Source organism: Phaethon aethereus, assembly GCF_964289735.1.
Source record: "Phaethon aethereus genome assembly, chromosome: 3".
In the NCBI taxonomy this organism is placed as follows: Eukaryota; Metazoa; Chordata; class Aves; order Phaethontiformes; family Phaethontidae; genus Phaethon; species Phaethon aethereus.
The window spans coordinates 75313660-75339375 of NC_138576.1; the positions used below are offsets into that span (position 1 = coordinate 75313660).

Genomic DNA, 25716 nt, shown 5'->3' on the forward strand with positions numbered 1-25716 from the left:
GAAGAAATTGTCCTTTAGGGTGACATATTAGAATGGGCAAGTTCAGACTGCATTCCTCTAACAGGCTTATGAAAGCAGTTTGTGTGCAAAATCTAATGGCCTTTTTCTGTAAAAAAGACTTTTTTGACATTTACCACTCTGTGCTCTTTAAATCATGTTTTAAATTGTTTCTGTGCCTATGTTTGGAATAGGCTTTCAGAGACTACTGATACCATTAATAAAAATGGTAGTTCAAATGTCACTGTTAATTGTGTACTTTGATCTGTGACATTTGCCTATTAATATTGCAATCGGTTGAACTGACATCAGGACAAAAGCTTTTGACAGCTGATATTGTTCAGCTTAGATTCAAATGATACTATGTTTTATTAACAATCCAATGAGATCTGTTCCTCTTTCAGTCCTTCTGTGAAATTGTCTTGTAGTTAGCAGACACTGATTTCTGACGACTTCTGGTTTTTTTCCCGTTTTTTTTTTTTTAACTTAAACACCAAAATAGTGGAGTGGCTGAATTAAAAGTTGAATGCTTGAATTGTGGTCCAAATTACAGCACATAATTAAAGCACTCTCACCTTTAGTGAGTCTAGCATTAAAATGTAGAATGGTAATTTTTTTATTTTACTGAATGAGTTTTTGAATTATTTAATCTAAATGACATCAATATTTTGAAAGTTCATTTCTTAGACTAAAAAGAGAATGTAAAATGTATTTCTCTCTATTCATTATGCAGTCCTTAGACAGGTCATGTAATATATGCTTCAGTATCCTACCATCAGGATCACATGGCAATTTGGAAATACAACGAACAGTAGCTGGGGGTTCCACCAGTTCTAAGCTAATCTCCAAAAGCAATAAGATCATCCATCATTTTTTGTAATAGCCTCATGTTCAGTTCAGACTGACCATTTATCTTGTTCTTAACAGGTGTTCTAGCTAATACACTGTCAACAGTGTCAATTATAAATCCCAATTTCCAAGTGTTTACACCAAGATAGTAAATGTTTCACAGTTTCTTATGTCTCATAGATTTTATCTGAATTTTACCTTCTGCTAGACCCATATAGCCTCCCTGACCTCAGCACCAGCAGTGCAATAATATATGTTCCAACCTGGGCTGCCGTAAAGCAGCATACTGCTGCTGCAAATGGTTAGGTCCAAAAATCAGATGCCTCCTTTAATCTACGGAAAATGAGGAGAAAGGAAACCGTGGCATAGTGGGAAGATACAAGTCTAGCTACGAGGCTTTGCCTGCAGAGGATTAAGTAAACTCAAAGCATTCAAGCTGCAGCTTTCATTGGGCAGAGACAGATGCAGATTAATAGCCAAACAAGACGCTTCTATAGTTTCTTCATAGAAAGAGATGGTAGCTCCTCAGTACCGAAGAATATTCCATGTAGACAATTTTAATTCTGCTGAAAATTCATTTTCTTCGATTTAATGAAGATGCAAAGTTCTGAGCAGCTCTACCCAAAGATTATCCCCTATGCACATTCAAATTCTGGATAAATGTATGAAGTTTTACAATTAAATGTTTTAATGGAGTAGCCAGTGGTCTACTTGGTCTAGAGGCATGGAGCATTCTCTAGCTTACTTATCCTTTAATTTAATTTTTTAAGTTATGATATGTCCTATGATATAACAAAGTGGTAAATTATCGCAGTGATATTGCCAACTGTTATCATTTCACAGGCTGCTCTCAAGCTTCCCTTGAATTTGTTCTTTCACCACTCAAGGTTACAAAATCATCAAAACAGGAAGCCTCATTTTCTGTTTGTTTATATTTTAACCACAAACCTTCATCCAATCTTCATCAAAAGAAACCCTGTGAGACATGCTAAGCTCACATTTTATTTTTTGCCTTCAGTCACTTGTCCGACCCTGACAGAATTCCTCCAATAATCTTCCTGTGATGCTTTGCATAGAAAATCCACACCACTTAGCTATTTGGAATAATTTTGAGTCCTTGGAAAAAAAAAAAAAGCTTAAAAACCCTAGAAAATCTTCTCTTTCCTTCATCTGTCATTCCACATGCAGCTGTTGAAGCGTCCATTGCGTTCTCACAAAAGGTGCCTACCAATGCAATGATCTAGCTGGGCTGGTTTTACCAGCAACCTCTTTCATATTAGTGACTATGCTTAACAACAGAGGAGAGCTCAAACCTCCAGGCTCAATTCAGAATGCTGAATAGCATATTTGTTGAATAGTCACTGAATATTCAGAATATTGTTGGCTACTAAGAACATTCACCTGCAGGAAGAATTATTCTTATATTAATCTTAAATATCACATGCTGAAATTCAACCCTTCCTCTTAAATATCCTGTGCCAAAACTCAACTGTTTTTCTTATTTCTTCTCAGTCATTCTATGCAAGATACTTAGCTGGTTAGCATGGACTTCCTCCCTGTTTCATCACAACTTACAAGTAACTGAATGGCATGGAATGTTTAATGAAATATTCAGTCAGGAGGTAAAGATATTGCTTTGTCAGTTCCAGGTCCCTCCCTCCTTCATTAAATCCGTGTTTTCTCTCCTCAGAATCACAGAATCATTAAGGTTGGAAAAAAACTTTAAGATCATCAAGTCCAACCATCAACCCAACACCACCATGCCCACTAAACCATGTCTTGAAGTGCCATGTCTACACGTTTTTTGAACACTTCCAGTGATGGTGACTCCACCACCTCCCTGGGCAGCCTGTTCCAATGCCTGACCACCCTCTCAGTGAAGAAATTTTTCCTAATATCCAATCTAAACCTCCCCTGGCGCAACTTGAGGCCATTTCCTCTCATCCTATCGCTAGTTACTTGGGAGAAGAGACCAACACCCACCTCGCCACAACCCCCTTTCAGGTAGTTGTAGAGAGCGGTAAGGTCTCCTCTCAGTCTCCCCTGCACTCTCCTTGGTGCAGAAGACAACCATTTAGTAAAAAACAAGGAAGTGTGAAGTTAATGGGCATGACTGTCTGGCCACCTGCCAATCTCCTGGGCAGTTGCATATTCTGGCCAAAGACTGGTTTTGATTAGTTACCACAATTACAGTTACACTTACTATTTATCTTCATGTTTACCAAGAGAAGAACTATCCATGCCTTTAGACGGTATCCCTTTGCCAGATATTTATGGTATTTGTTCCCTTTTTGGGAAAACGGGATTTTCCGGATGTGTCATAGTAAAATGGCACCAGAAACTGGGTAGTGGTAAAAGCAACAGTTGACGTCAAACAGATATAGGAAACAAATATTAATTAATAAATAAACTCAGAGCAAGTTTCCAGAATTATTAAAAAATAACAGTTAAAAAATAGACTTACCTGTGTTTGCAGTCTCCCTATTAATGTTGTAGATAAAGTGTTGAAAGGTACATGGTGCCCTAATTCTGGAAAGGAGCTATATAATTCTTGCTGGAAGAGATGTCTCCTGTGCTGTGGCAGTAAGGTAGGAGGTGGGCTTTGAGCTTCGATTTTTACAGAGTCCTCACTCTGGCAATGTTTCCATGGACCTCAGACAGAAGAGCAAAACAACAGAATTACTGAGGGATTGCCGTCTTGTCTGTAGTCTTCATGGTTGTGCCAGTTTGAATCATTTCATATTATTTGAATAGGGTTTTAGACATATGTTGAATGTGTTTTTATGTGTGTGTTTATACAGATATTTTTAACTTACTGGAAACAATCCTTTGGCAGTCAACTCTGAAGTACTTTGGAGTGCAGCCAAGATATTACTTTCTGAAATCTTCTTGAAGTTCTTCTCTTAACTGTGAAAATATTTAATTAATATTTAATTTTTTTCACCTCAGACTACCAGCCTTGCACTATATAGCACCAAGCATGCTTTTTGAACTAACCCAGATGAAAAGAGGTCTGGCGTTCAACTGCATATGTGCTGTGGCATCCTATGGAGACGACATGCTCAAAGACTCCTTATGGATGACCGGCGTCTCTGTGCACCACTGCGGGATAATAAAAGACTAGCTGCTCAGTGATGTTACGAGACCACAGCATCTGATAATGACCTTTTTACAAAGACTACTGAATGTCAGTGATTTACCTCTATCTCCTGCTGACCCTATAGACCCAACGGTGATTGGATACAACAGTCAAAATGGATTCATACAAGAGACATTGTTTTCTATCTTCCAACGACAGCAAGCTCACTTATTTGTGCAGGGATAATGAGGTATGCATTAGTGGAATCCAAAAAAGTGCCACGTGCCCTGTCTATAGGTTAAAAGACAGGAGGAAAAAAAGAAAGGAAGCAACATCTAAGCAAAAGAGACAAGCACACCTTGCCTTTCTTCCTGATTACCCTCAGTATTGCCTGCTATGCTCTTGCTAATTACATAAAATACCCTTTTCTTCCATTTATTTTTGCTATTTAATTCTTTCCTATTGGTTGATATATACATTTTTTTAAGTTCAGATATGTAAAAGAGGGGAGAGTTGGAATATTTCTAAGCTGAGGGAAGGTTTAATTAAGATATTTAAAAAACCCCAACCTTTTTGTCCCTTATTCAGGTAGTTTGCTAAAGCTGTACAGAAATGGCCTAGGATAACCAGATTTTACAGCATTTTCTCTTTTGTTCCCCTGTTTTTCTTCAGTCTGATGCTTCGCTGTCTTAACAAACGCAGGGTATCTTTTATTCCATTTTCAGATTGCAGATGGAAAGGGTTTTTGCTTGCTGTGGAGAAGCTCACTGAATTTCATTTTGGATGTGAGAAAAGAACAAGTTGTCAATACCAATTATTTGTCATTTGTAAATGATTCATTAGGGACTCTTATATCATGTTACATCTATCTGCATTAGTTAAGTAGCACATCCTCACAAATAATTACCAGTTAAAATATTAGAGCTTTTTGGTGTCCTTATAAATCTGTATTTTATTTCACACCAACAGAGACAGCAGAGACCTGACAGCCCCCCTGTGGCTTCTTTCCCCCACCACTCAGAGCAGCTTACACCCCTTCTGCAGAAAGTGGCTCTTGAAATGCCAGGACCCCAACTGCACGTGCACATAGTTGAACCAAAAGAGAAACGGACACGCTGTCAGAGGTGGAGCTGAACAGGGCTGGATGTGCGTGGCTGCCAGTGTGCGTACATGTAAGGAGCTATGGGAAAAAAGGGAGCTTTCTCAGTCTTTGCTGCATATTTTACACCATTCATTTTGTGTCTTGTATATTATATCTGAGCATGTGACAGAACTGAAAGCTACTGCAGAATCTTCTTTGCTAAATTGATGAAAACTGGCCTTATAATGGGACAGAATATCAAAATTAGCACTGCCTAGCAAAGGAAGTTGCCAGATTTCTTGGTTGAACTATAGCATAAGCAAAAAAATGTGATTGTCTCTCATTTGATTAATTGTAGTGCCAACAAAAGCCCAAAATAACACCATTCATATTGTCAAGTGATTCCCAGATGAATAACTTTTCTTTCATCTAAATAGCACACAGTCACAATAAATGTCAGGGGATAATGAATGCATCTAGATTTTCAACAAGACAGACTGCTCGACAGTGGTTTAGAACTGCAAGAAATATCCTACTGAACAGGAATAAGAAGAGCAAAGGTGCTTTCCTGTCCTTCTGAAATTTGTCTGATGGCCTACCCCAACATGTGCCGCTGAGGGCTGCTACCCTGGCATTGCCTTAAAGCTTTGCAGGATCTCCTGCTGTAAGACTTTGCTTTCAGCTGCTTGAAATTTTGTTAAATTGTTCGGGCAGTGATTTTCCAACAGTTCAATCAATTTCAAATTTTAAAAGGTAAAGTAAAAGATTTCCTTTTATCAGTTAATAAAATAAATCCAACAGCTTCTTTAACAAGCGCTAGAATTCAGTCCGAATTGACTATGGGGATCGGGCCTGCAACATGTGTGCCAAGGGGGTATGAGGTGCTGGGCACGGAGGCTGGGACCCTCTCCCCTGAGCAGGGAGGTTGTAGGAGGTCGGTGGGGAAGCAAACACATCTGACCCAGAGATCACTTCTTTGGAGTGAGCCAGTGACCCCAACACATGCTGTAAACTGACTGGCAAGGCAGTCGCACTGGGCTGTCGAGGGGGTGAGAACCCCTTATTGCCACTCAGGTACTGCCAGGACTGTGCGGTGAATCGACACCGCCCAAGCCACGAGCAGCCGCCACGAGGCTGTCGCTGCTGTGCTGCGGGTGCCAACCCCAGGCTGTATTTCAGCTGGAAAAAGGTGGTAAATTTTGCCCACAGGAACAATATTAACATGCACCGTCTGCAAACTTAAACTCTTAAAAAGCATAACCTTGTTTTGTTCCCTTTGTAGAGACATGTGAAGACAGCTTTTAAAGACAGGAGCAAACACCTTTTTCCCATGGGCTACTTTTCTACTCAGTAACAGGAAGAACTTGTTTTAGGAATGAATCAGGTTCATGTGGTAAATGAAAATCATGTAGTAAATGAAGAGGGGGATTGAGAGAAGGCAGAAGACTGTCTTTCATCAGCTTAAAATACTAGGCTTGATTTCCAGCTTTGGGCAGTCATACGTGGTAACAATGTAATGAAGCTGTGATTTTATGTATGACTTCTATATGCTATTTGTTATGTAAATTGAAGTAGTTTGGCCAAACTGAGGATCCACAGTTATTTATTTGATCCTTCTCTCTTTGTGTCCCAATTTTATATACAGCTTTGTGGGACTAATAGTGTCTTCATGTCTCATAGGAATAAAATTTATAAAATAAAATTAATTAGATTAATTTGAATGATGCTTAGTAAAGAAAACTTGCTCACCTTCTCATCAGTGAAGAACAACAAAATATTGAGAAGCTACCCACTATCTGAGCACAGTCCATCCCCTGCACTGAAAGAGAGGGAGAGATCCTGTAAAAGGCAGATGGTTACGTGGGGATATAATTAAAGGCTTTGTCCTAATGGATGTCTAAAAAGAAATCGGAACTACAGATGAATTTGGCATGTCCTACTTCAGAATGCTAGATTTGGGGCTAGATGGTACCAAACGACATTAGTGTAACTTTTAATGTTCAAGATGAGTATTGATAAATAATCATAGGGTAGAAAGAGGAGAATTACTTCTCTTTATGCTCAGTGCCACAGGTCCCCACTCATGCTGCAGGATCCTTCCCTCGGAGCAATAGTTTGAAACATTTCTTCAGAAAGGCACCTAAATCCATGAGAAGTTAGATCAACAACCCAAATTCTACATATATGCTTAACATCTAATTTAACAACATTAAATTCAGGAGAAGATGAGAACTGAAACACACTTTATCTTTTTTCTTTAAATGTCAAAATAAGAACTTAGCGCTTTGCTTTAGGAAAATATTTGCAAATGTTGGTGTTAGTATACGATGTGTCAGCCTCCTCACCTGCCAAATGGGGAGGACAGTGCTACATCCCACACAAACACACTACATTACAGACAGAGTGAATCCACAACTATTTTATGCTCTGTAAAGCTCTAGGAGAGGAGTGATCGTAGCCTTCCAGAAGCCAGCCGTCGAAGAGCCCAAATGTCTTGTATCAGACTGAATAATGACATAAATCTCAGAGGCAGAAAGGATTTGGGACTAAGCTGTTTAAGTGTGAACACAGTATTTTGTAAGATGCCATGTCATCAGTTTAAAAAATCTTGGAGGTACTTGTGAGAGAGGATGTCGATATTTGTGAGGCTTAAATCTGTCGTCTTTGGTAACTTCAGTGTTTCAGTAAGCATGAGAAAGTAAGTTTGTTTACTCACTGTTATATTTTCCAATAAAAGTGCTACTTACCGACAATTAAAAGGTGGACTCACGTCTCTTAGTTATTGAATTAAGACCAGTAACTACTTTTCCTGGATAGCTTGAGGTGATTGTCAATGATGAAGACTGAACCATGAAATCTTTAGCAACTGGGTACTGTCATACATATCAGGCTTTCTGTCTAGGTGCAAAATTTCTCTTTTCCTCCAAGGAACTATTTCTTTACAATATTTCTTTCTTTAGGGCAAATACCTTTCAGTTTTTTAGCAACCTTTAGCAACAAACTTTAAGCAACATATTTCTAGGAAAAGATGCTCAGTAGAAAGTGTAACTTCTCTAAGGGTTTATGCAGGGCTTTCCTCTCAAAATAAAGGAAATAAATTAAACCAAATCTTCTGTTAAAGACTATTTTTCTTTGTCTGAACCTGTTTAAATAGTTATTAGCCACTCATGGCAGTTATGAGTTGTCCGTAAGAGAGCTACCTTTTGGAAAAGTTAGCAAAACTGGCCTAACTGGATGATGTCAGGCATTAACTCACTACATCAGGTGCTCAGCCTTAGTCAGGCAACATAGAAAGCCTGTATACTGCATCTTTAAATGGAATTGCATTAGTAGAGACTGAAACATGACTAACGGCCTTAGGAAAAATGCTCATAATTGAAGAATCGTCTCACTTTTCTTCTTTAGGTCAAGTGGTACCTAACATGTGCCCAACAGCTTATGTGAGAGCTGTGATACAATTTCTATATGTACCTGATGGTTTGCAGAAGGCTTATTTTTTGCAATATAGTAAAATAAATAATAAAATAAATATTTCAGTGCTTGAGTGAACATTTCCTGATAGGGAGTGACACAAGTTTCCTTTGAAGTGTTCTGCAAATGCTGTTGTGCTTTCAAATCTGGGTTAAAGAAGAAAGACTTTTTGCCACTTTAGCCTATAACTTTCATATTAGAAGCTGAACCCTAATTCCTCTGTCCTGGGCACTTCACATTAATCATCCTTGTGAAATTTGAGGGTGTAGGCACCACTTAAAAGCTTTTTTAAAAGAGTTCAGGTTTCCTCAAAAGAGCAGAAGATAGAGAAATCTTTTGTACAGTGTTATCACAACACTACTATAAGGCTTCTCATTTATTGACACCTTGCTAAACATTAGTCTTAGCCTTTGGTTGGACTGAGCATAAAGCATTACAAGGAAAATTGTGAAATAACGTGCAACATAAGTTCAGTAGCTGATATGTTTCTTTTAAGAATTAGCTCTTCTTGCTGAGAAATCCACTTGTTGCCCTGATGGGACCTCTTCTCTTTTGTGTTTTGCTTCTGTTGTCTTTTCCAATGTGATCCACTGTGGGAGTGCTCACAAATCCAAAGAAAATCCTCAACTGACAGGGATGTCTGAGCTTGGTCCATCAGGGACAAGACAGAAAAGTCTTTAGAGTGCACTACTTCTCCCATCCAGCCCAGTCAGAACTCTGGATTTTCATGATTTAGCCGGGATTTCACAGATGTCAGAGTGAAACAACTCACGGGGGCCATTCATGCAGCCTCTCTCCCTTTGTTTCTGTCGCTGTGTGCTGCGAGTACGACACCCACAGCCTTGCTCTCCCTTCCCAACCGGGACAGTGACACAGACCACCCGCTGGCTCCTGTGCCCCCAGGGGCAAGCGTGGGTTCCAACTGCAGTTTGCATTTCGCTTATCATCGCCTGATGATAAAAAGGCGTCAGCAGAGACCCCTGGAACAAGGAAACGAAGTAACCAGAGTCTCGCAGACGCCTGCAGGCACCTTGCCCCGGGGAAGGAGAGAAACCGCTGGGAAGAGCCAGGGCTGGAGCTCAGGAGGGCCCGGAGGCAAAGAGAGGCTGAGGCCTGGTGAGCTGCAGGCCGCTCCTGACATGGCAGCAAGTCCTACGCTCACATGGACACCCTGACCCGAGTCCCTCAGAGGAGGACAGTGAGGGGGAACTGCTTGCTCTTGCCTTTTTCAAAGCTCCATCTCAAACTGGTCCCACATTTGTCTTGGTTGCGTTGGTGAACAGCACCTGTGAAATTACCTGCGGCTTCAAAGGGCCCGAGAGGTCTCTATCGGCCCTGTCTGACAGCCCCGGGCCGCGTGCCCGCGCGGGGGCCTTGTCTCCCGTGTGCATGGGGAACCCTCCTGAGGGTCTGGCCTCTCTAAAACAGTGCTCCCAGGGACACCTGTCTGAACACCGAGAAGCCTTTGCACAGAAAACCGTCCCTCTTCCCCATTTCTTCTTTCAGGCTTGCTGCTTTCTGTCACAGGTGAAAAGTTGGTCGTGACGGGAAGATGTGGCACGTGGGTGAGGGGAAGTCCTAGTGACTGAGCTGGGGAATTGAAGTCAAAAGGTAAATGCAGCTTGCTGCGGTGTTTTTGTTCACGCCACTGGGAACAGAGGTGCTGAGGCTCCCGGCAGCCAGCAGAGCTGAGGGAGATCTAAATGCAGAAGGAAAACGCATACAACAGAAATGTTTCAAAAGAGTGTGCTGCGCAAGGAGCCTCCTTCGCTCCCTGGGTCCTGATCTTGTTCCGGCACCGCACAGTGCCCGGTCTTGCCTGGACCAGGCGTGCTTCACGTTGAAGAGGATGACACCTATCTTGAAAAACAGCAATAAAAAGAAAAAGGCATTGAATGTTTTGATGGTGGTGGCAAAAGAAGTAGGGAAAGGTCTGTGCACAGTAACCAATGAAGATGATGATACCTAGCTCAAAAAAACAGCCATAAGAAGAAAAAGGCTCTGAGTGTTTTACAAGTGGTGGTATTGCAGCTGACAACACAGCATTATGCTGGAGCTGGGATCCAAAGTCTGGATATTGCTGGGAAAATTAGTTCTCCTTAGACCTGCTGGCATTTCTGTCCTTCTGGGGGGTAACTGTGCTGTGGATCGTGGCCTTATTTGATGATTTATACGGCTGCAGCACCTGAGCTAGCCCCAGCTGATGTGTCTGTTGTGCCACCCATTTGCATGGTCTTTTTATGCCACAAGTTTTAACTGACCTCCGGAATCTTTCTTTAGCACTGATCATGAGGTAACTGGAAACAAGAAGGAACATGAGGTGTCCCAGCCAAAACTATCGAACTAGATGGTGCCGCTTCCACAGCTATGCCATATATGCTGTAGAAAGAGGCTGGAAAAGAATGACCAAATGTGAATGGGCATTGAGATGGAGCTGGGAAAGAGAATAAAAAGGCTATGGAAATCCTCATGTCTTTACACATCCCTCTCTTGTGTCCAGACCTGAAATGGAGGAAAAGACAGGCTGAGTTTTCAAATGTGTCTAAAGGATTTCCAGTTTTGACTTGTGTTAATTGTAAACTGGTACCCAGCTCCCTTATGCAGCTTTGAAATACCCCTGGGTAGATGAATGTCCCGAAGTTGCTAAATGAGTCAACAGCTGAACTGGAGACAGAGCTTGGGGCCAGGCTGTGATGCACAGAGTTCATCTCCAACAGCGTGACTCCCACCAGACTGCCCTATATGAGCACTGGGTCCATGGATCTGTGCACGTCCTGCTGTCAGGGACAAAAAGAGGGCAAAACTTTCTTATTCTGTTGTTTTTAAAGCAAACAACCATATTACCCAAGAGCAAACAGCGGGATGGAGGGCAGCACAGCCACTTCTCAAGAAGCGAAATAGAGCTCAGAAGGAAAATCTCTCAGCACTACTGGGGAATTACAGCCTGACAGGCACTTCCACCCCACAACTGAGCTAAGGCTGGTGCAAAGGAACCATGCCAAACAACAAGGAAAACAAGCAGCAGCTAAACCCCCACCCAAAAAATTGCCAAGACACCTACCAAATTAAAATACAGTTGAATTGTTTGCTTAAGTGTTCGCACAACGTGTGTATAATACATCCCAGGAAAACACATTCATTCTTGCCTCCTTCCCTAAATAAAAAGATGTCTATTTGCCAGTGAATTTTTAAGTCTAAAAGGCACATTAAACAACTCCTATACTGTAAGCTTCTGAAAACATTGCTCAGATTCAGCTTCCATGAGAGCCATCACTCCCAGTGGTGGTATTTAAGCATTTTGCTCTGATAATTTTGCAGTTTATCTATTTAAGTGATAAATAACAAGAGTAGCTAAAGAATGAAGGGCCAACTTTTTAGGTCCATCCAAATGCAAATTGCAGAAGTTGAAGGGACTTTGTCAGAAGAGAGGCTCTAGCTGAAATCTTTAGGGATACACGGCTGGCTCCACAGCACAGTCCTGCCTGCCTTTCTTGTAAGAGAAATAAAAGCAACTTGTTCTCTCTCTTTTGCTCTTTTCTTTCCCTGTGTCATTAAGGACAGTGAAGGCTACAGTGAGCCCTCTGTGCTATTCAGACCTCTCAGTGCCAGCAGCTCAGGGAGCAGCAGGAGTGACATTTCCACCGAGCACGTGCTCAGGAGCTGTACGCACACCACAGACGCTTGGCAGCACGTGCTGCTGGGCACTCAGGAAAGCAATGGTTCATCACCCCCAGATTAGGGCTGTAGTGAATTCTTAGCCATAGTGAGGGAGACTGGTCTCAGCTCAGCCTTCACGCAGTCTTTTGGAGCAGAGCTGGGGAAACAGCTCTTGTTAAAATATTGACGTCTTTCGAAGCTCTGCACAGCATAGAAACCCCATATCTCTAGGTGGTCCTTGCAAGGAAAATAACGCTCTCGGTGCTTTGCAAAGGCGGCCTGTGTAAGGAAAACAGGCAGTCAGAGGGAGCCGACCAGAGACTCGTCTACCCTGAGGCAATCCCCAAGGCACACCACCTTTCCGGCGAGGAGGTCTCACAGATCCCTGTTCCTGGTACAGTCTCAGAGGAGCACAGGGAGGTAGGAGTCCCATACGCCATACCGTGGCGTGGGTAGGGGAATGGAGCTCAGGCCACCTACATACTGCATGGTGTGCAATAAATAAGTGGGTGGATTGAATGTCATAGATACATACTACTCCTAAACTCTTATCTGTCTGCACTGGTATCTGTGCCAGCTGCTTCTCCACCTACCTAGAGGCCTTTTGGTTATAGAAACCCACAACTCACAATATTTTACTTCTGCAGAGATATACTGCTTGCACCCACCTTTGAAACCAAGTAGATAACAGATGCTCTTTCTTGGTACCAAACAGTGACCTGCTTCATCAGGTGGCAAGCAGTCCCCTTTTGTGTGATTGACTGAGAACTGGAAGTTGAATTAGCAAAGGCAAAGAATACCTTGCTTCTTGAGTTGGATAGGATTTACCTGTAGCACTGGAAATGGCAAGCAGTTACTCCTGCTCTCACCTACCATCTCTGTTTGGGATGTTGCAGGTTCGACAAAATGTGGGCCCAGGTCCAGATATGGGTCCTGTGGCAGTACCTCCCACACGGCTGCATGATATTCCTTATCTCTCTTTTTTCTAATATCCCTATTGGAAATCTTATGCAGATAGAAATAGGCCTTGATATTCACTACAGAGTCTGCTTCTCCTTCCCAGTGATTTACAGACAGGTACTTGCCAAGTGTCTAGTGACTCATTTATTTGGGAAAAAAAAACGACCACAATAATACAATCTGCAAAACCACGCTTTTCCCACTCCCATGTAAGAAACATTTTTAACAGCCTTGTGTAGAAGAGCTATTAGCAACCTGCTTCTCTCTTCTTCCCTAAAGTGTAATCATCACTTCCCTAAAGAGTGATGATTACAAAGTGATTGCTTTTCTAACTGAGTCCACTTGACCAACAGAACGTTAACTGAGACATAGATTGCCTAGACTTTAATTGAAAAGTAAAAAAAGAAGGGGAAAAAAAAAACCCCAAACCCTCTACAAGTAAAGAGACTAAACTTTCCATTGCCTTTTGCTTCTGGTAGCCACTTGCTCCTTCCAAAGTGAATGTGACACACAAGCCTGGGTCCAGAGACCCAGTTTAGTGAGCAGAGCTTGCGCAGGTAGGCGTGGACTCGGCTGGTGGAGATACCAACGCTCTGTCCTTGGCAGGAGGCTGGAGACTAAAGCTCAAGTACTTTAAGCTGCTTTGCTGCCCTGTAGTCCTAGACCAGTCATCTGTTTAGTCAGTGTAAACCTATTTTCGAAGGGCTTTTTTGGCAGGTTGTGAATATTATGATTATTTAATCTGACCCCCTGCATAGCAGAAGTCAAACAATTCTACCCTGAGAATTCTTCACTGGTTTGAAGACTTGAAGAAAAATTGCTTAAATCTCCCAACCATCTGCTGCAGTACTCAATTATCTTGACAATTCAGATTTGCTTATTTCTAATTTAAAGCTTTCATACTTGTCCCAACCTTGGATTTTGTTGTGCCTTTTCTTAGGTTGGAGTAAGAGAAATGCAGCTGAAGGCATATAACTCCATTCTCTTTCCACCGGTCATGTTATGTGCCTTTGGGGCTGGGGCCAAAGGACTCTAAAAAGACTCTACAGTACTGGAGTATTTTTTCCTTGTCACACCAAAGCACATCAAGAAATGCTCTGGAAATCTAGAGACTAATGAAGCAGATTTAACAGGCTGGAGCATCTGGCCTTCTACATATCTTCCTTTAGCACTTCCACCAACTGTTGTTTGCTCATATCTACTGAAGTCTGTTTATATAGATTTTGCCCAATCTGCTCTTTCTGGTAATGTTCATATTGTTATATGTTTGTGTGGAGAAATTTAAAAAAATTTAAAAAATGAAAAAGAATATGAACTGAAACATTTATGTAGTCTAGAATGACTTAAACTGAAATGATCCTCATCCATGCTGGAAGCTCAAAGTACAGCAGTACAAAACCGAAACTGCATTAAAAAGAAAGTAAAACTTGCTGGCCTCGTTATGCTAGTCAGACTGTTCGTAAAGTCATGCATAAAACAATTAGTACTAACCTCCTATGCGAATATGGCAATTTGTAAATGAATTCATTTGCACAGCATATGTGTAGCTCGTTAGAGACCAGGTAACAATTGTTATAGTATTTCTTAGATGATTCTCAGGTGTTACCATCATATTTATTCCCATGTTCATTGTATGATGTATCCCCAAATGCCGCAGGTGACTGCTGAGATGTGCAGCAGGCTCGGGATCAGATGCTGTGGGCTGGGTCCCACAAACAGGGACTGGTTGCAAGAATGGTGCTGGCAGCAACGCTGTGCGGCGTGCTCTGGAGGGGAGTAACTGCTGTGTTACCCTGAGGGTGCTTTTCTAACTGAGTCCACTTGACCAGCAGAACCTTAACTGAGACATAGATTGCCTAGACTTTAATTGAAAAGTAAAAAAAGAAGGGGGAAAAAAAAAACCCAAACCCTCTACAAGTAAAGGGACTAAACTTTCGGCACTTACCGCTGAATATACTGTCATTCTCTGTACTCCAGCACTGCAGTAGTTTTAGGTGGGCTGACTCCTCAGACGTGGGTTCTTGCAAGGCCGAGTTCAAACCAAGGAGCCACTAGAAACAAACCTATTCACAAGTGTAAAGAGAAAAAGAGCTAGATTTTCTATGTTTAGTGCCACTTGGGTCTAAAAATCTCATCAGCACTCCAGAAAAAGCACTTCTTCTCCCATCTCACTGAGTTCCGAGCTGAGGCATGCAGAAGTTTGGGAGTCACCAAAAAGCCACAGTGTGTGTGAGCTACAGAGCAGGAGTCAAGAGTCCCAGTACTTTGCTCTGTACAGAGACAGTAAAGGAAGGAGGCATAAGATGCCTGGGATGGACCAATGCCTATCACTTATAGTTGTCAAGAAGGTGTATTTGAGTTTCTCTGATGGGAGAAGCTGACATCTCAAAGAGGCAAACACATGGAGTACTTCCAGTGATGGGATGGCGTTTCCCCATGTCCTTGGGGAGCAAAATTTCCTGTCACTTCCCACTGAATTCTCTTCTACAACAAGTTGGCCCAAATGCATACCTGTGGTGCTCCTGATTTTTATTAGGTAGCCAAAATGCTGGTTTTTGTTTTCTAAACAAAAAATCTTCTGACTCTTCACCATCTCACCTACATGCCACATTCTAATCAATATTTATCTCCATTCGATCATCCCACCATCTCTCTCACATGATGCTGAAAAGCCCTGGAACAATTAATTGCTAGACACGGCTATTTTCTACCTGGGAAGCAAAAATTAACAATCTTGGCATTCTATTTTTAAATAATAAATAGAAAATATTTATTTTACAGCATTTTCAAGATCATTTTGACAAAAAGGCAGTTTTCATCAAGCATTTGACAGATCAAAAGAAAACTTTTACAGGAAGCTTCATAGATCATACAACTACATACACAAGGTGAGTTCTTGCTCTTTAGATATATCTATGCATGTGTATGTTTCCAGTTTTAACAATTACAAACTAAAAGCTATTATACTGAATTCCAAGAAAACTCCTACTCATGGTATAATTACATTGCAGTAATAAAATCAGTGCTTAATATGTTCAAAACAGACAGATATGAAAACAATAATACCTTGCCACATTACCAACTCCCATCTATACAAGCTCGTTATATTTCTTATCTATCTCATTTCTTCTAAGACCAGCTTCCTAGTACTAGCTCTGTGCTACTGACAACATACGTTTTTGGAAACAGCACAACAAATCTTATACTAAGATTCTAAGAAGATAGAATTCATTGCCAGTGCAGTGATCAGCAAAGAAAATATGTCATTTTTCTCATTGCTTTAAGGAGTAATCAGCATTTAAAAAAAAGAAACAACAACAAAAAAATCCCCCTAAAAGCCCCAAGCAGATAAAAATCAAACAACTGTCCCTCAGGTGTCTTTATGTTCATTATAGAGATGTCAATCTACTGACAAAGACATAACTGAGTCTTTGGGCAAAGTCAGTTCATGCTTTCCACATCGTGACGATGATAGCAATTGGCCACCAGTCATACTGAAAGGAGCAAACATCATGAAAAGAGGGTGAGGAAAAAAGGCTCTATCTGGTTTTGAGCACCAGCCAAACCTTCCAATACCACTACTATATAATTAGAGCAAAACAATGAGATTTGGATCTTCAGAGAAGAATTGACAACTGGCAGCAGGACTTCTTAAAATTCAAGTGAATTCAGAAAAACCCTGGTAGAATATTCATAAGAAGCATGGTTAAAATCAGGCTTTGCAGCTATATTATCATGAAAAGATTCCTTAAAAACATTTTTGGAAATAAAGTGTAGATCTGTGGGACAGATTCTTAGCTAAATTCAATAGCACAATCAAAGTTCATAGCAGGTAAAATCCTGTCCTGTGTATGTATAATATGCACATTTATAAATAGGGTAACATGCCAGCCACCAGGGAGCTGTGGATTAGGCCCACCTCTAGGAAACACATGAAGGATAGAGGAGGAGGAATGAATGACAGAACTACAGCTGCCTAGAAGTGGCCTTTAGGATACCATATTGTATATTAAATAGAAGAAGTGAAAGTGTATGGAAAGAACATGCAACTAAACATCATAAAGAGATTAAAAGAACTGTCTATAACAAAACATGGGAATTTATGCACACATTAAGCACTGATGAAATTTCCTGTCTGGACATGATTTTAAATGATCTAAAGCAACAAAATAGTTTAATTACTTCTCCTGTCTCACCTTTATACTGGCATGTGCAAGATTTCTAAAACAGACTTTTTTCTTTTTGTGTTTTCTTTTTTTTGTTAACCACACTTGCTGCAAACATGTAAAATAACAAGTTCTCAATGCACTGGTTATTAATACCATATGTCTACTTCATAAAATATCTGCAAAATAAAGCACCCTATTATAAGGGTAACAACTGTCTCAGCTTGTATATGAAAAAAAAACGTGTTAGCACAGCATACAAACCTCCAAAGATCTATCGAATATTTGTAACAACGTAATAGAAAACATGATTTAAACATAAAAATATTCATAGTATATAAGACAATCTTCCAGTGATAGTTATTGGACATTACGCTTCACACATACCGTACACACGCATACAGAAACACAAATGTACACTCACGCTCTTGCTTCGAGACTGACTTTATAACCCCAGTATGGAATTGTCTTTCTTTCAGAGTAATAGTTGTTGCTCTAAGTATACAGCTATTTTTCAATGTATTTGATTCCAAAGAAACACAAAGGAATGATGTAATCACATGGTAAATATGTTGTATTATGAAAAGTTAGTCAATAAATATTGTTCTGCTACAGGAAATGTTGTGTAACAGTTTAGCCACATGGTTTGCAATCTTATACAAAAGGGCAGTTTTTCTAAGTAAGTCATTATCATACTTTTATCATACATTACAAGTACTACAGCAAGGGCTTTCTTCAGAAACCTCTTGAGTCTTAACTTGATCATATTTCTTGCTCTGGTCACAATCACTGCTAAAAAAAGCCCAGATCCCCCAAAAAGCAACCTAGTATGAAGAACAAATTGTTCAGAAAAAAGTCAGTAAGAGCCATGTGCTTTCACATTATCTCAGCTCCTCTCCCCCAAAACAAGTTATGCAGTTATGCCACCCGTAGAAAGCATGAAAAAAAAATTTATGCATATATGTCTCATATAGCTTCATTCCTCCTCACCGCACTCCGCCCTTCCAGCTCCTGTAGCAGACAGACAGCAGTCATGAGATGTGCTAATGACTTCTCCAGGTCACACTTCCCAGAGTCCTTTTCAAGCATTGCCAAGAGAGGGTGTGACTAAGTGTGATTCTTTTTTTTCCTGTGTGTTTATTCATTTTTTTGCTATAGAAGTTGTCTCTTGGGTTTGTGCTTTGTTACGGTTTCCTAACATTTTCTCAAAGTACAATATTTTTATTTTTAACAGCTAGAGAATTTTGAGCCCTCAGAATGGATTTTTTTTTTCTTTTTCTTTCCTTTTTTTGGTTTATTTAAGTGCAGGATGAAGTTTTTGCCCTGTCGTATGTGACTTTGTTCTCTGCTCTCTCTCCGTCCAGCCCCGGGAGACTTGTCTCCCCAGGACCTCCCAACAGGCATCTGCTAAAGTCCTTCTTGTCTTGTCTCTTGCAGAGTCTACAGGGTGGACGAGCTTTGCTTATAATCCCTCAGGATGACAGAGGCATAGGTCACATCTGGGGGGGTGCAGAGGACCGACTCCGAGACAGGGGAGCTGGGCACAGAGCTGCCTGAAGCCACTGAATCCCGGAAAGGGGACGGGGGCGTCAACGCTGGAGAGTCTTCCAGGGTGAGCTTGCTGGTTGCTGGCTCCTCCTCCTCCTCCTCCTCTGGGTTTTTCTCAAAGACATATCCCTGAATGAGCTTCAGCTTCTCGCTCTCTGCTTCCTCAGCCGGGGGAGACAGGGTCTCCTCGCTGAAGGCAGCCACCTGGACAGGCAGCAGGGGTGGCTGCTGCGGTGGCTGGTAGGGGGGCCGCACGCCATTCCCCGAGCCGGGCGCGGGGAGGACGGCATTGAAATCGGGGATGCCGGTGGCAAACTTGTTGACGACTCCTTGCAGCTGGTCCATGAGAGACCGCGGCTGCAGGGGCAGGGTCTTGGGGGGCTGCTCTGGCAAGAAGAGCTGGGTCTCCTCTGCCGTAGCCTGCAGTGGGGGGGTCGTCGCCACCCGCCTGTGCACCACCATGGAGGGGCTGCCGGGCTGGTTGAGGCGAACAGGCTCTCTATCTTCTTCCTCCACCACATTGTACAGAGTCTTACTGCTGATGTCGGTAAAAGTCAGGCTCTTGCTTTGGCCGTGGTAGCTTTTAGTGAGGGGTTTGATTACCGCTGTCTGATTGCACCCTGTCTCCTGGCTCTTCACATGCACTGAGAGTCTGTGCCACATGTGTTCCCCCTTGGGACCTTGTCTTCCACCTGGTTCAGACCATGACACAGACTTTCCATTAGAACTATGAATAAAATAAAGATGGGTTTATTTGCATTTACGTTATGCAGACACAGGCAGTATAACAAACAAGCCTACAAAAATACTCATTGCTTTGCCTCATTAATAAGCTTCCCCCCTCCAGTTCTTTTGTCCACCCAGAAGTACTACAGAAGCAAACAGCTTTTTTAACAGCAGCAATTACTGTGATTTTCATCCAAAGGCAATTCCTCCCTGCTGGTTACCCACCCCACTGCCAGCCTGGAAAGCCTACCCCACGGGAGGGCTGGCTGTGTTTCGAGGACTCTAGCTATGTCATTTTGTATCTAGGTTTGCTCACCCCACCTTGCAGGGGAGAAGAAAAAAAAAAGGGGTAAAAAGTCACAGCCTAATTTACAGCTTATTGGAAACATTGCCAAACCGTTGGAAGAAAAACAACCCACAGCCTTAGCCTTTGGCACTACTGGGTAGAGAGAGGAATTGTTGCTAACCCTCCTTTCCTTTTCATTCCCTGGCCCCCCTTTGCATTTAGGAACAGATCAGCTATTACAGAAATGAAGGACTCTCAGGACCTCCATCAGGTAAGACACAAACACACTTCTTCCCAAGCGACTATGATTTACAAACCAGGATAAAATGCTGGGATTGAAAACAGCTGGGTTGTGTGGGTGGAGGAACAAGCAGCAACACGATCATGGCGGGTCGAACCCTCTGACTCTGCACGAGGGCTGGATCCCATCAAAACGCTGGGCTGTTTGGCTGAGTGAGGACCTGAGGGTCAGGCCTGTCCCTGAGAAAACCCTGCAGTGGGTTTTTTGCATTTCCCTGTACCTTTGCAGGGAGAAGCACTCAAAGGTGAGCAGTATCTCATTAGCAGCTGGTGGTACAGGGAGCTGAGCGGTGCTTAAAAGGACCAAGCAATTGTTTAATTGCAGGTCAGGCAGTAGAGATCATTTACAAGTTATTATATACATCACCTGGGTGGAAACGAGAGACCGCAGACAAATTCTGAGATGATTTATGCGAAGCAGCCTTATCTCAGGGTTTCATCCCTTAGGGGGCAGAAGTAAACAAAGGATTACATTTCAGACCCTGTGATTGCGATGCAGGTGGGAGGCAATCTGGGTGGGAGGCTGGCACAGCAGCGTTGTCTCCTGCTACTGCACACACCAGGGGAGATTGCTTCCCTTACAAACAGCCTGCAATATTGTTCTGAGTATTTTGCTTTTCCTAGCTCAGGCTCCTGTGCTTCTCTTTTTTCAGGGAGTAAATAATTACCAGCTGAATTTTATTTAAAAAAAAAAATCGATTGACTTTGTGATAGCTGGAAGAAACTGGTACAACACAGACAATCTAAATCTGGCAAAATGGAAAGGAAATGTAAATGACAATGTGGCACTTTTCTGACGAGCAGTAAATATTTCTGAAGAAAAAAAGAAGTTGAGATGGATCCAAGCCAGGAAGTTCATCTCCAATTCCAGACTCCAAACACTGAACCTGTGACTCACCACCTCTGTGGGAATTAGCTCACGGGAACGGGCCAATCTAAAAAATTTGTAACTCCCCAAAGCATGTAGATGGTAGGGCCTGGAGCTGTTTGGATTTAGAGCTTTAACCTAGAGGGAAAAAAAGCCAAGTTCCCAGCTGAAGAATGAAACTTCTATATTATAGTGATCAATGAAAAGATAAGAATGAAGGTTTAGAAGCATTCCCGTTTTGATCAAAATGAGCTGTGGTACGACTTTAAGTGCTATAGGGATAAGTAAATGAATGTAACTGTTGGACATGAAAGGTTTTTCAAGTAGTATTTTAACATACCGAGATCTACAAACTCTTCACACAGAAACACATTTTGTCTGCTTTGACTTCAAAACAAGTCTCTTCTTGTAGAGAGGAAAATGTCAGGTGCTCTCATATTATATTTTGATGATGCTATAACTTACAAATACTGCAGAGGGCTTTTCTGAAAAAAAAACCCTATGATTACCCGCTGTCTCTTATTCTAAGTCCACTTCTGCATCATTTACTTCTTCATTTCTAGCTCTGGTGCATCATCTCACTTTTGAATCTCTCCTCACACCATCTGTTTAGTCTCTATCTCATTCTGTTCCCAAGATTTTGTATTTTAAATCAAAGGCAAGTATTGCTATTTTAAGGAACTCACTACCTGTGTCTTCAGATCTTCCTCCTATTCCTCCCCCTCACTCTCATATTCTGCTCTTTTGACTTCTTTCTTCTGTAGCACCCTCCATAATGTACTTAATCGAGCCCAAGTCAATAGCCGTACTTAAATCAAACTTGCTGGGACTGCAATACCCAAACATGAACTAACTGCTTAATCAGGATTTGTCTGTTACCAGCTTGCTCTACAGGGAAAGCTGGTGCTGCCGTAGCACCTTGCCTCTGCTTGCCAGGCCATACTGCTTATGACTCTGATGGCCTTGTGACAAGAAGCTTTAGAGCCACAGTGGCTCTCCATGGAGTCAATCTGGTGACTTCCACCAGGAAATCTCTCTTTTTTGTTACTGTTCTCCTCAGTCTCTCATTCCAGCTCTTTCCCTCAACTTGGTCTCCTTGCTGTGTCCGTGCACTGTTAGCCTGTTAAGGAGTCATGTTTGAGATGGAGTCACAAGACTGTCATAGAAATACCTGGGCTCTGTCTTGCTGGACAGCTGGTAGGGAGTCACGCTGAGATTGACACATTCAGACAGAATTAACAACTAACATGCTAGAAAAACGGTTGTTATCCTGGAACAAAGACCAGCCATCTTGAATGTCAATAGACAAAAAACTAAGATGGTGCTGGAAAAGCTCAGACCTGAACTGGGTCTTGGTGAGATAGGAGTCAACTCACTTGTGCAAAGTGATGATGACAACCCTGACTGCATGTGGGATGCATGGTCACTGTTCATTAAGTGATTGTTACCTTCTTTTTTGAAGGAAGCATCTGTTGGAGAAGGTGAAGATCAAAATAATTTGCCTGGTATAACAGTAGAAGGGATGATTTTTCCACAAAAAGGCAGGAGAGGGCACCAAGTCAGGTCACAGTTGGGGTATTGAAAACATGATGTTCAATTACACAGTGACGAGGTGGGACTAACTGGTGTTTTCTTGCTTGTATCAATAGGACAGTTACCCATTTTGTGTCCATCATGTATTTATTTGCCTTTCCTAACTTCCTCTCTCCTTTATACAACATTCCATATGAAAATCTAGGCTTCACACTTACTGCCTAGAAATGAACTCCTTGGAGTCTCAAGGGATCTTAAGGTTTGTAGTTGTGTATACCCAGTGTACTGGGTACCCAGTACTCCAAGTACTATTTCTTCAAATCCTTGCCTCTAGCCTAAATGTTCAGGCAGGTTCTTGGATATCCTGTCAACACATAAGATGGGCTTGCTTTTGTTTTATAGGCAAGGACATACACTGAATTTAGCTGCTGTTTCTCAATTTTCACCGCAGCTTTGTCCAGGGATTTTGTACTTTGGGGGAATAGACATAAGTATATTTCTTGTGTGAATTTTTATTAGTTCCATGAGCAGATCTGTCACTGTTTGGTAATTCAAAGTGTGGGGTTTTTTTTTAATACATGCATTGATCTCTACAACATCCTCTCTGCATGACTCTGGGGCAGTCATTTTCAGATATTTTCAGCTGCTAATTATAGACGCTAAAAAAGCTGGAAAACAACTTCAGAACTTAATAGTTACTTGCAGAAAGTCTTTAAAAGAAGTAATGTACCCAAATCTGAGACTGTGGTCCAAAATATCCCTGCCCAACTGTAAGACATGGCTACAGCTTGTTAGATGGCTCACTGTTCATTGTTAAGTATCTCCAGGTGCCTAAAATCCTGCTCCTGCTTGTGACTAGGACTGCCTCGACCCAATCCAGTCACAGGCCAAGAACAGAGTCCTGCTCCTGCCAGCGCCTGAGGGATCTGACATTGTTGTCTTCCTTGGAGCAATGTCAAGTCTGAGCACCCCACAACAGGTGGTTCCTCCCCACACTGCAAGGTCCTGAAGATGTCTTTAGACATTGGATAGCAAAGGTTTCTTTACATCTTAGGAGCTGAATGCTCCTGAGGTGGAAGATGATTGCCACATTGGTCTAAGGTAATCTAGTCTGTGTAACTCTGATCCTCTCACCAGCGAAACTATAGCCTGAGACCCAGAGCGTAGAGAATTAGATGAACTTTTAGTCATGTATGCCTGAACCTTTGTCTTTTTTGCCTTGAACATTTTATGCAGAACAATACCTAACTGATACCACATGAAATGGTTAAACAGAGTGATATGTGCTCTGATGAGGTTAACTTGAGGAATTGTCATGTTGGGAAATGGCTCCTCATCTGACGTAGTGCTTGTCACTGCTGGAGTGATAGAGCTGGAGATGCAGTCAGGAAAGTGCTTGAGAAAGACCCCTTCCAGTTAAAAAGGAAAGGACATGCCTTGAGCTGTTAGAGTTCATCCCCTGTTTCATCCCTTTAGGATGCCAAAGGTGTGGTTTGTTATCTTCTCCAAGTGGCCATGAGCTTGAGGGAGCATCATAAGCTTTCTGAGATGATGGATAGTCCTTTGGGCCAGGTCTGGTGGTGTTAGAGAAGATTCATAGCACAGATTTATGGTGTAAGGCTGTTTTTTTTAAAAAGCAGCAATGGCAATTAACCAGTGGAAGAGGTTATAGGAGAAGAGATATATGTTCCCTTTCTTTCATTGTCAGACTGATGCTTTGGCCAGACCTACCGCCTTGTAGTCACTATAATAACTAAAATGCCACAGCCAGTAGGAAGCATTGAGATAACCTAGCAGTCCCTTTTATGAAGCTAAAATCTTAGGAATTAACATTAAATGCAACCTGAGAAAGGCCTATCAACTTTGTCAGCAAAAATCAGGTCCAAACCAAACCCTGAACTATCTTAGCAACCAGAGGTCAGTGTCGGGTACTGTCTGGTCAACAAATGATGCTCCCACCTTCACGGAGCGGGGCACAGTTACTGGCCGCCTGACAACTGTGCTCCAGAAAGCAGCACATGCACAGCTGTCCCTGCACAGAGATGGCCAGCCTTCGGAGACAGTGAGGAAACCGAGCAAAGGAAAGGCCCCATCCAAAAGCTGTGCATTGCACAAAGACTTCCTCAGCCCAAAGAGCAGTTGCTGATGGATGCCCTCCAAGGGAAGCCAGCAGAGGAATTTCTGCCCTGCTCGCAGAAAGGCAGTTAGCCATCCACAAGCTTTCTCCAGCCCTGCAGTCATGTGAGAAGCAGTAACAAGCCTGAGCAAAGCTCTGTCCCGCTGCGGCCTTTCTGTTCCTGGGACCCAAGCTAACAAGCCTAAAATTTAAGGCTCATATGTGCACTGCAGCATATTGCAGGTGCTTAGCTGGTATCCCCAAGGTCTCTTCCATTATAGCCCCCACTTCAGTAAGGCCACTGGGGCATGAAATTTGATTAAGGGAGTGAAATGGCTTTAATGCAAGTTAGTGATATCTCCCTGTGCTAAACAGGACCCTTTCGTCAGAGCTTCAGCAGTCAGCCCTGCCACGCGTTAGCAGAGCAGGCCACGCTGGTTAGCATGTTCCTGCAAGCCTAATTTTTGGAGTATTGCTTCTAGGGACTCATCTTTTTTACTAACACAGGTTTAACCTCTCTGTGGCTCACGCAGGAATGAGGGAGCCATCATGAACCACTGTCCCAATCTGGTGTATGCTCTTTTTTTTTTGTCTGATAAGCATCAGTTATTATCACCTAAAAGAGAAAAAGAATCACAAACCAATTTCAGCCTTAGTCCACTTACACTGTAATCTCTGTTTCAGTGGTAAGAGGACCTTACAACAGTTCTCACAATGTGACTCCCGTGCTTTCTGTGGTGCCATATAATTAGAGCAAAGTTTAAACTCCCACTGGTGTTTCAGGAAATTTAAATGACTGAACTAACTTTTCCTTGTCACTCCCTTCCCTCTTTTTTCAGGACAAAATTGCCTTGGGTATGAGACACAATGTTCTATGTAAAATAGAGTGCTGCTTTAAATATATGATGGAAACTGCTACACGAAATACAGGAAAACATGGTGCTGTCATGCTGTCTCACAGGGAACCTGATGAGACTTGGGGTTGTGAGTGAGCACAAGCTCAGAGCTGCCTTTCCAAACCTCAGCCTTGCCCCTAGCTTACATCAACTAAATCTAACCTAGTTATTTTGTTCATTAGT

At 42.1% G+C, this 25716-nt stretch overlaps 1 protein-coding gene across 1 annotated transcript in view; it reads right to left on the reverse strand.

Moving 5' to 3' along the window:
• Positions 1-18377: 18377 nt before the first annotated feature.
• Positions 18378-25716, reverse strand: part of GRM1 (glutamate metabotropic receptor 1) — a gene marked incomplete at its 5' end in the record, with an annotated part of 184815 nt that continues 177476 nt past the window's right edge. Inside the window, one exon of the mRNA XM_081997276.1 lies at positions 18378-19535. Within this exon, the coding sequence (XP_081853402.1) occupies positions 18701-19535 (835 nt within the window). The 3' untranslated portion in view covers positions 18378-18700. The remainder of the gene's footprint in view (positions 19536-25716) is intronic.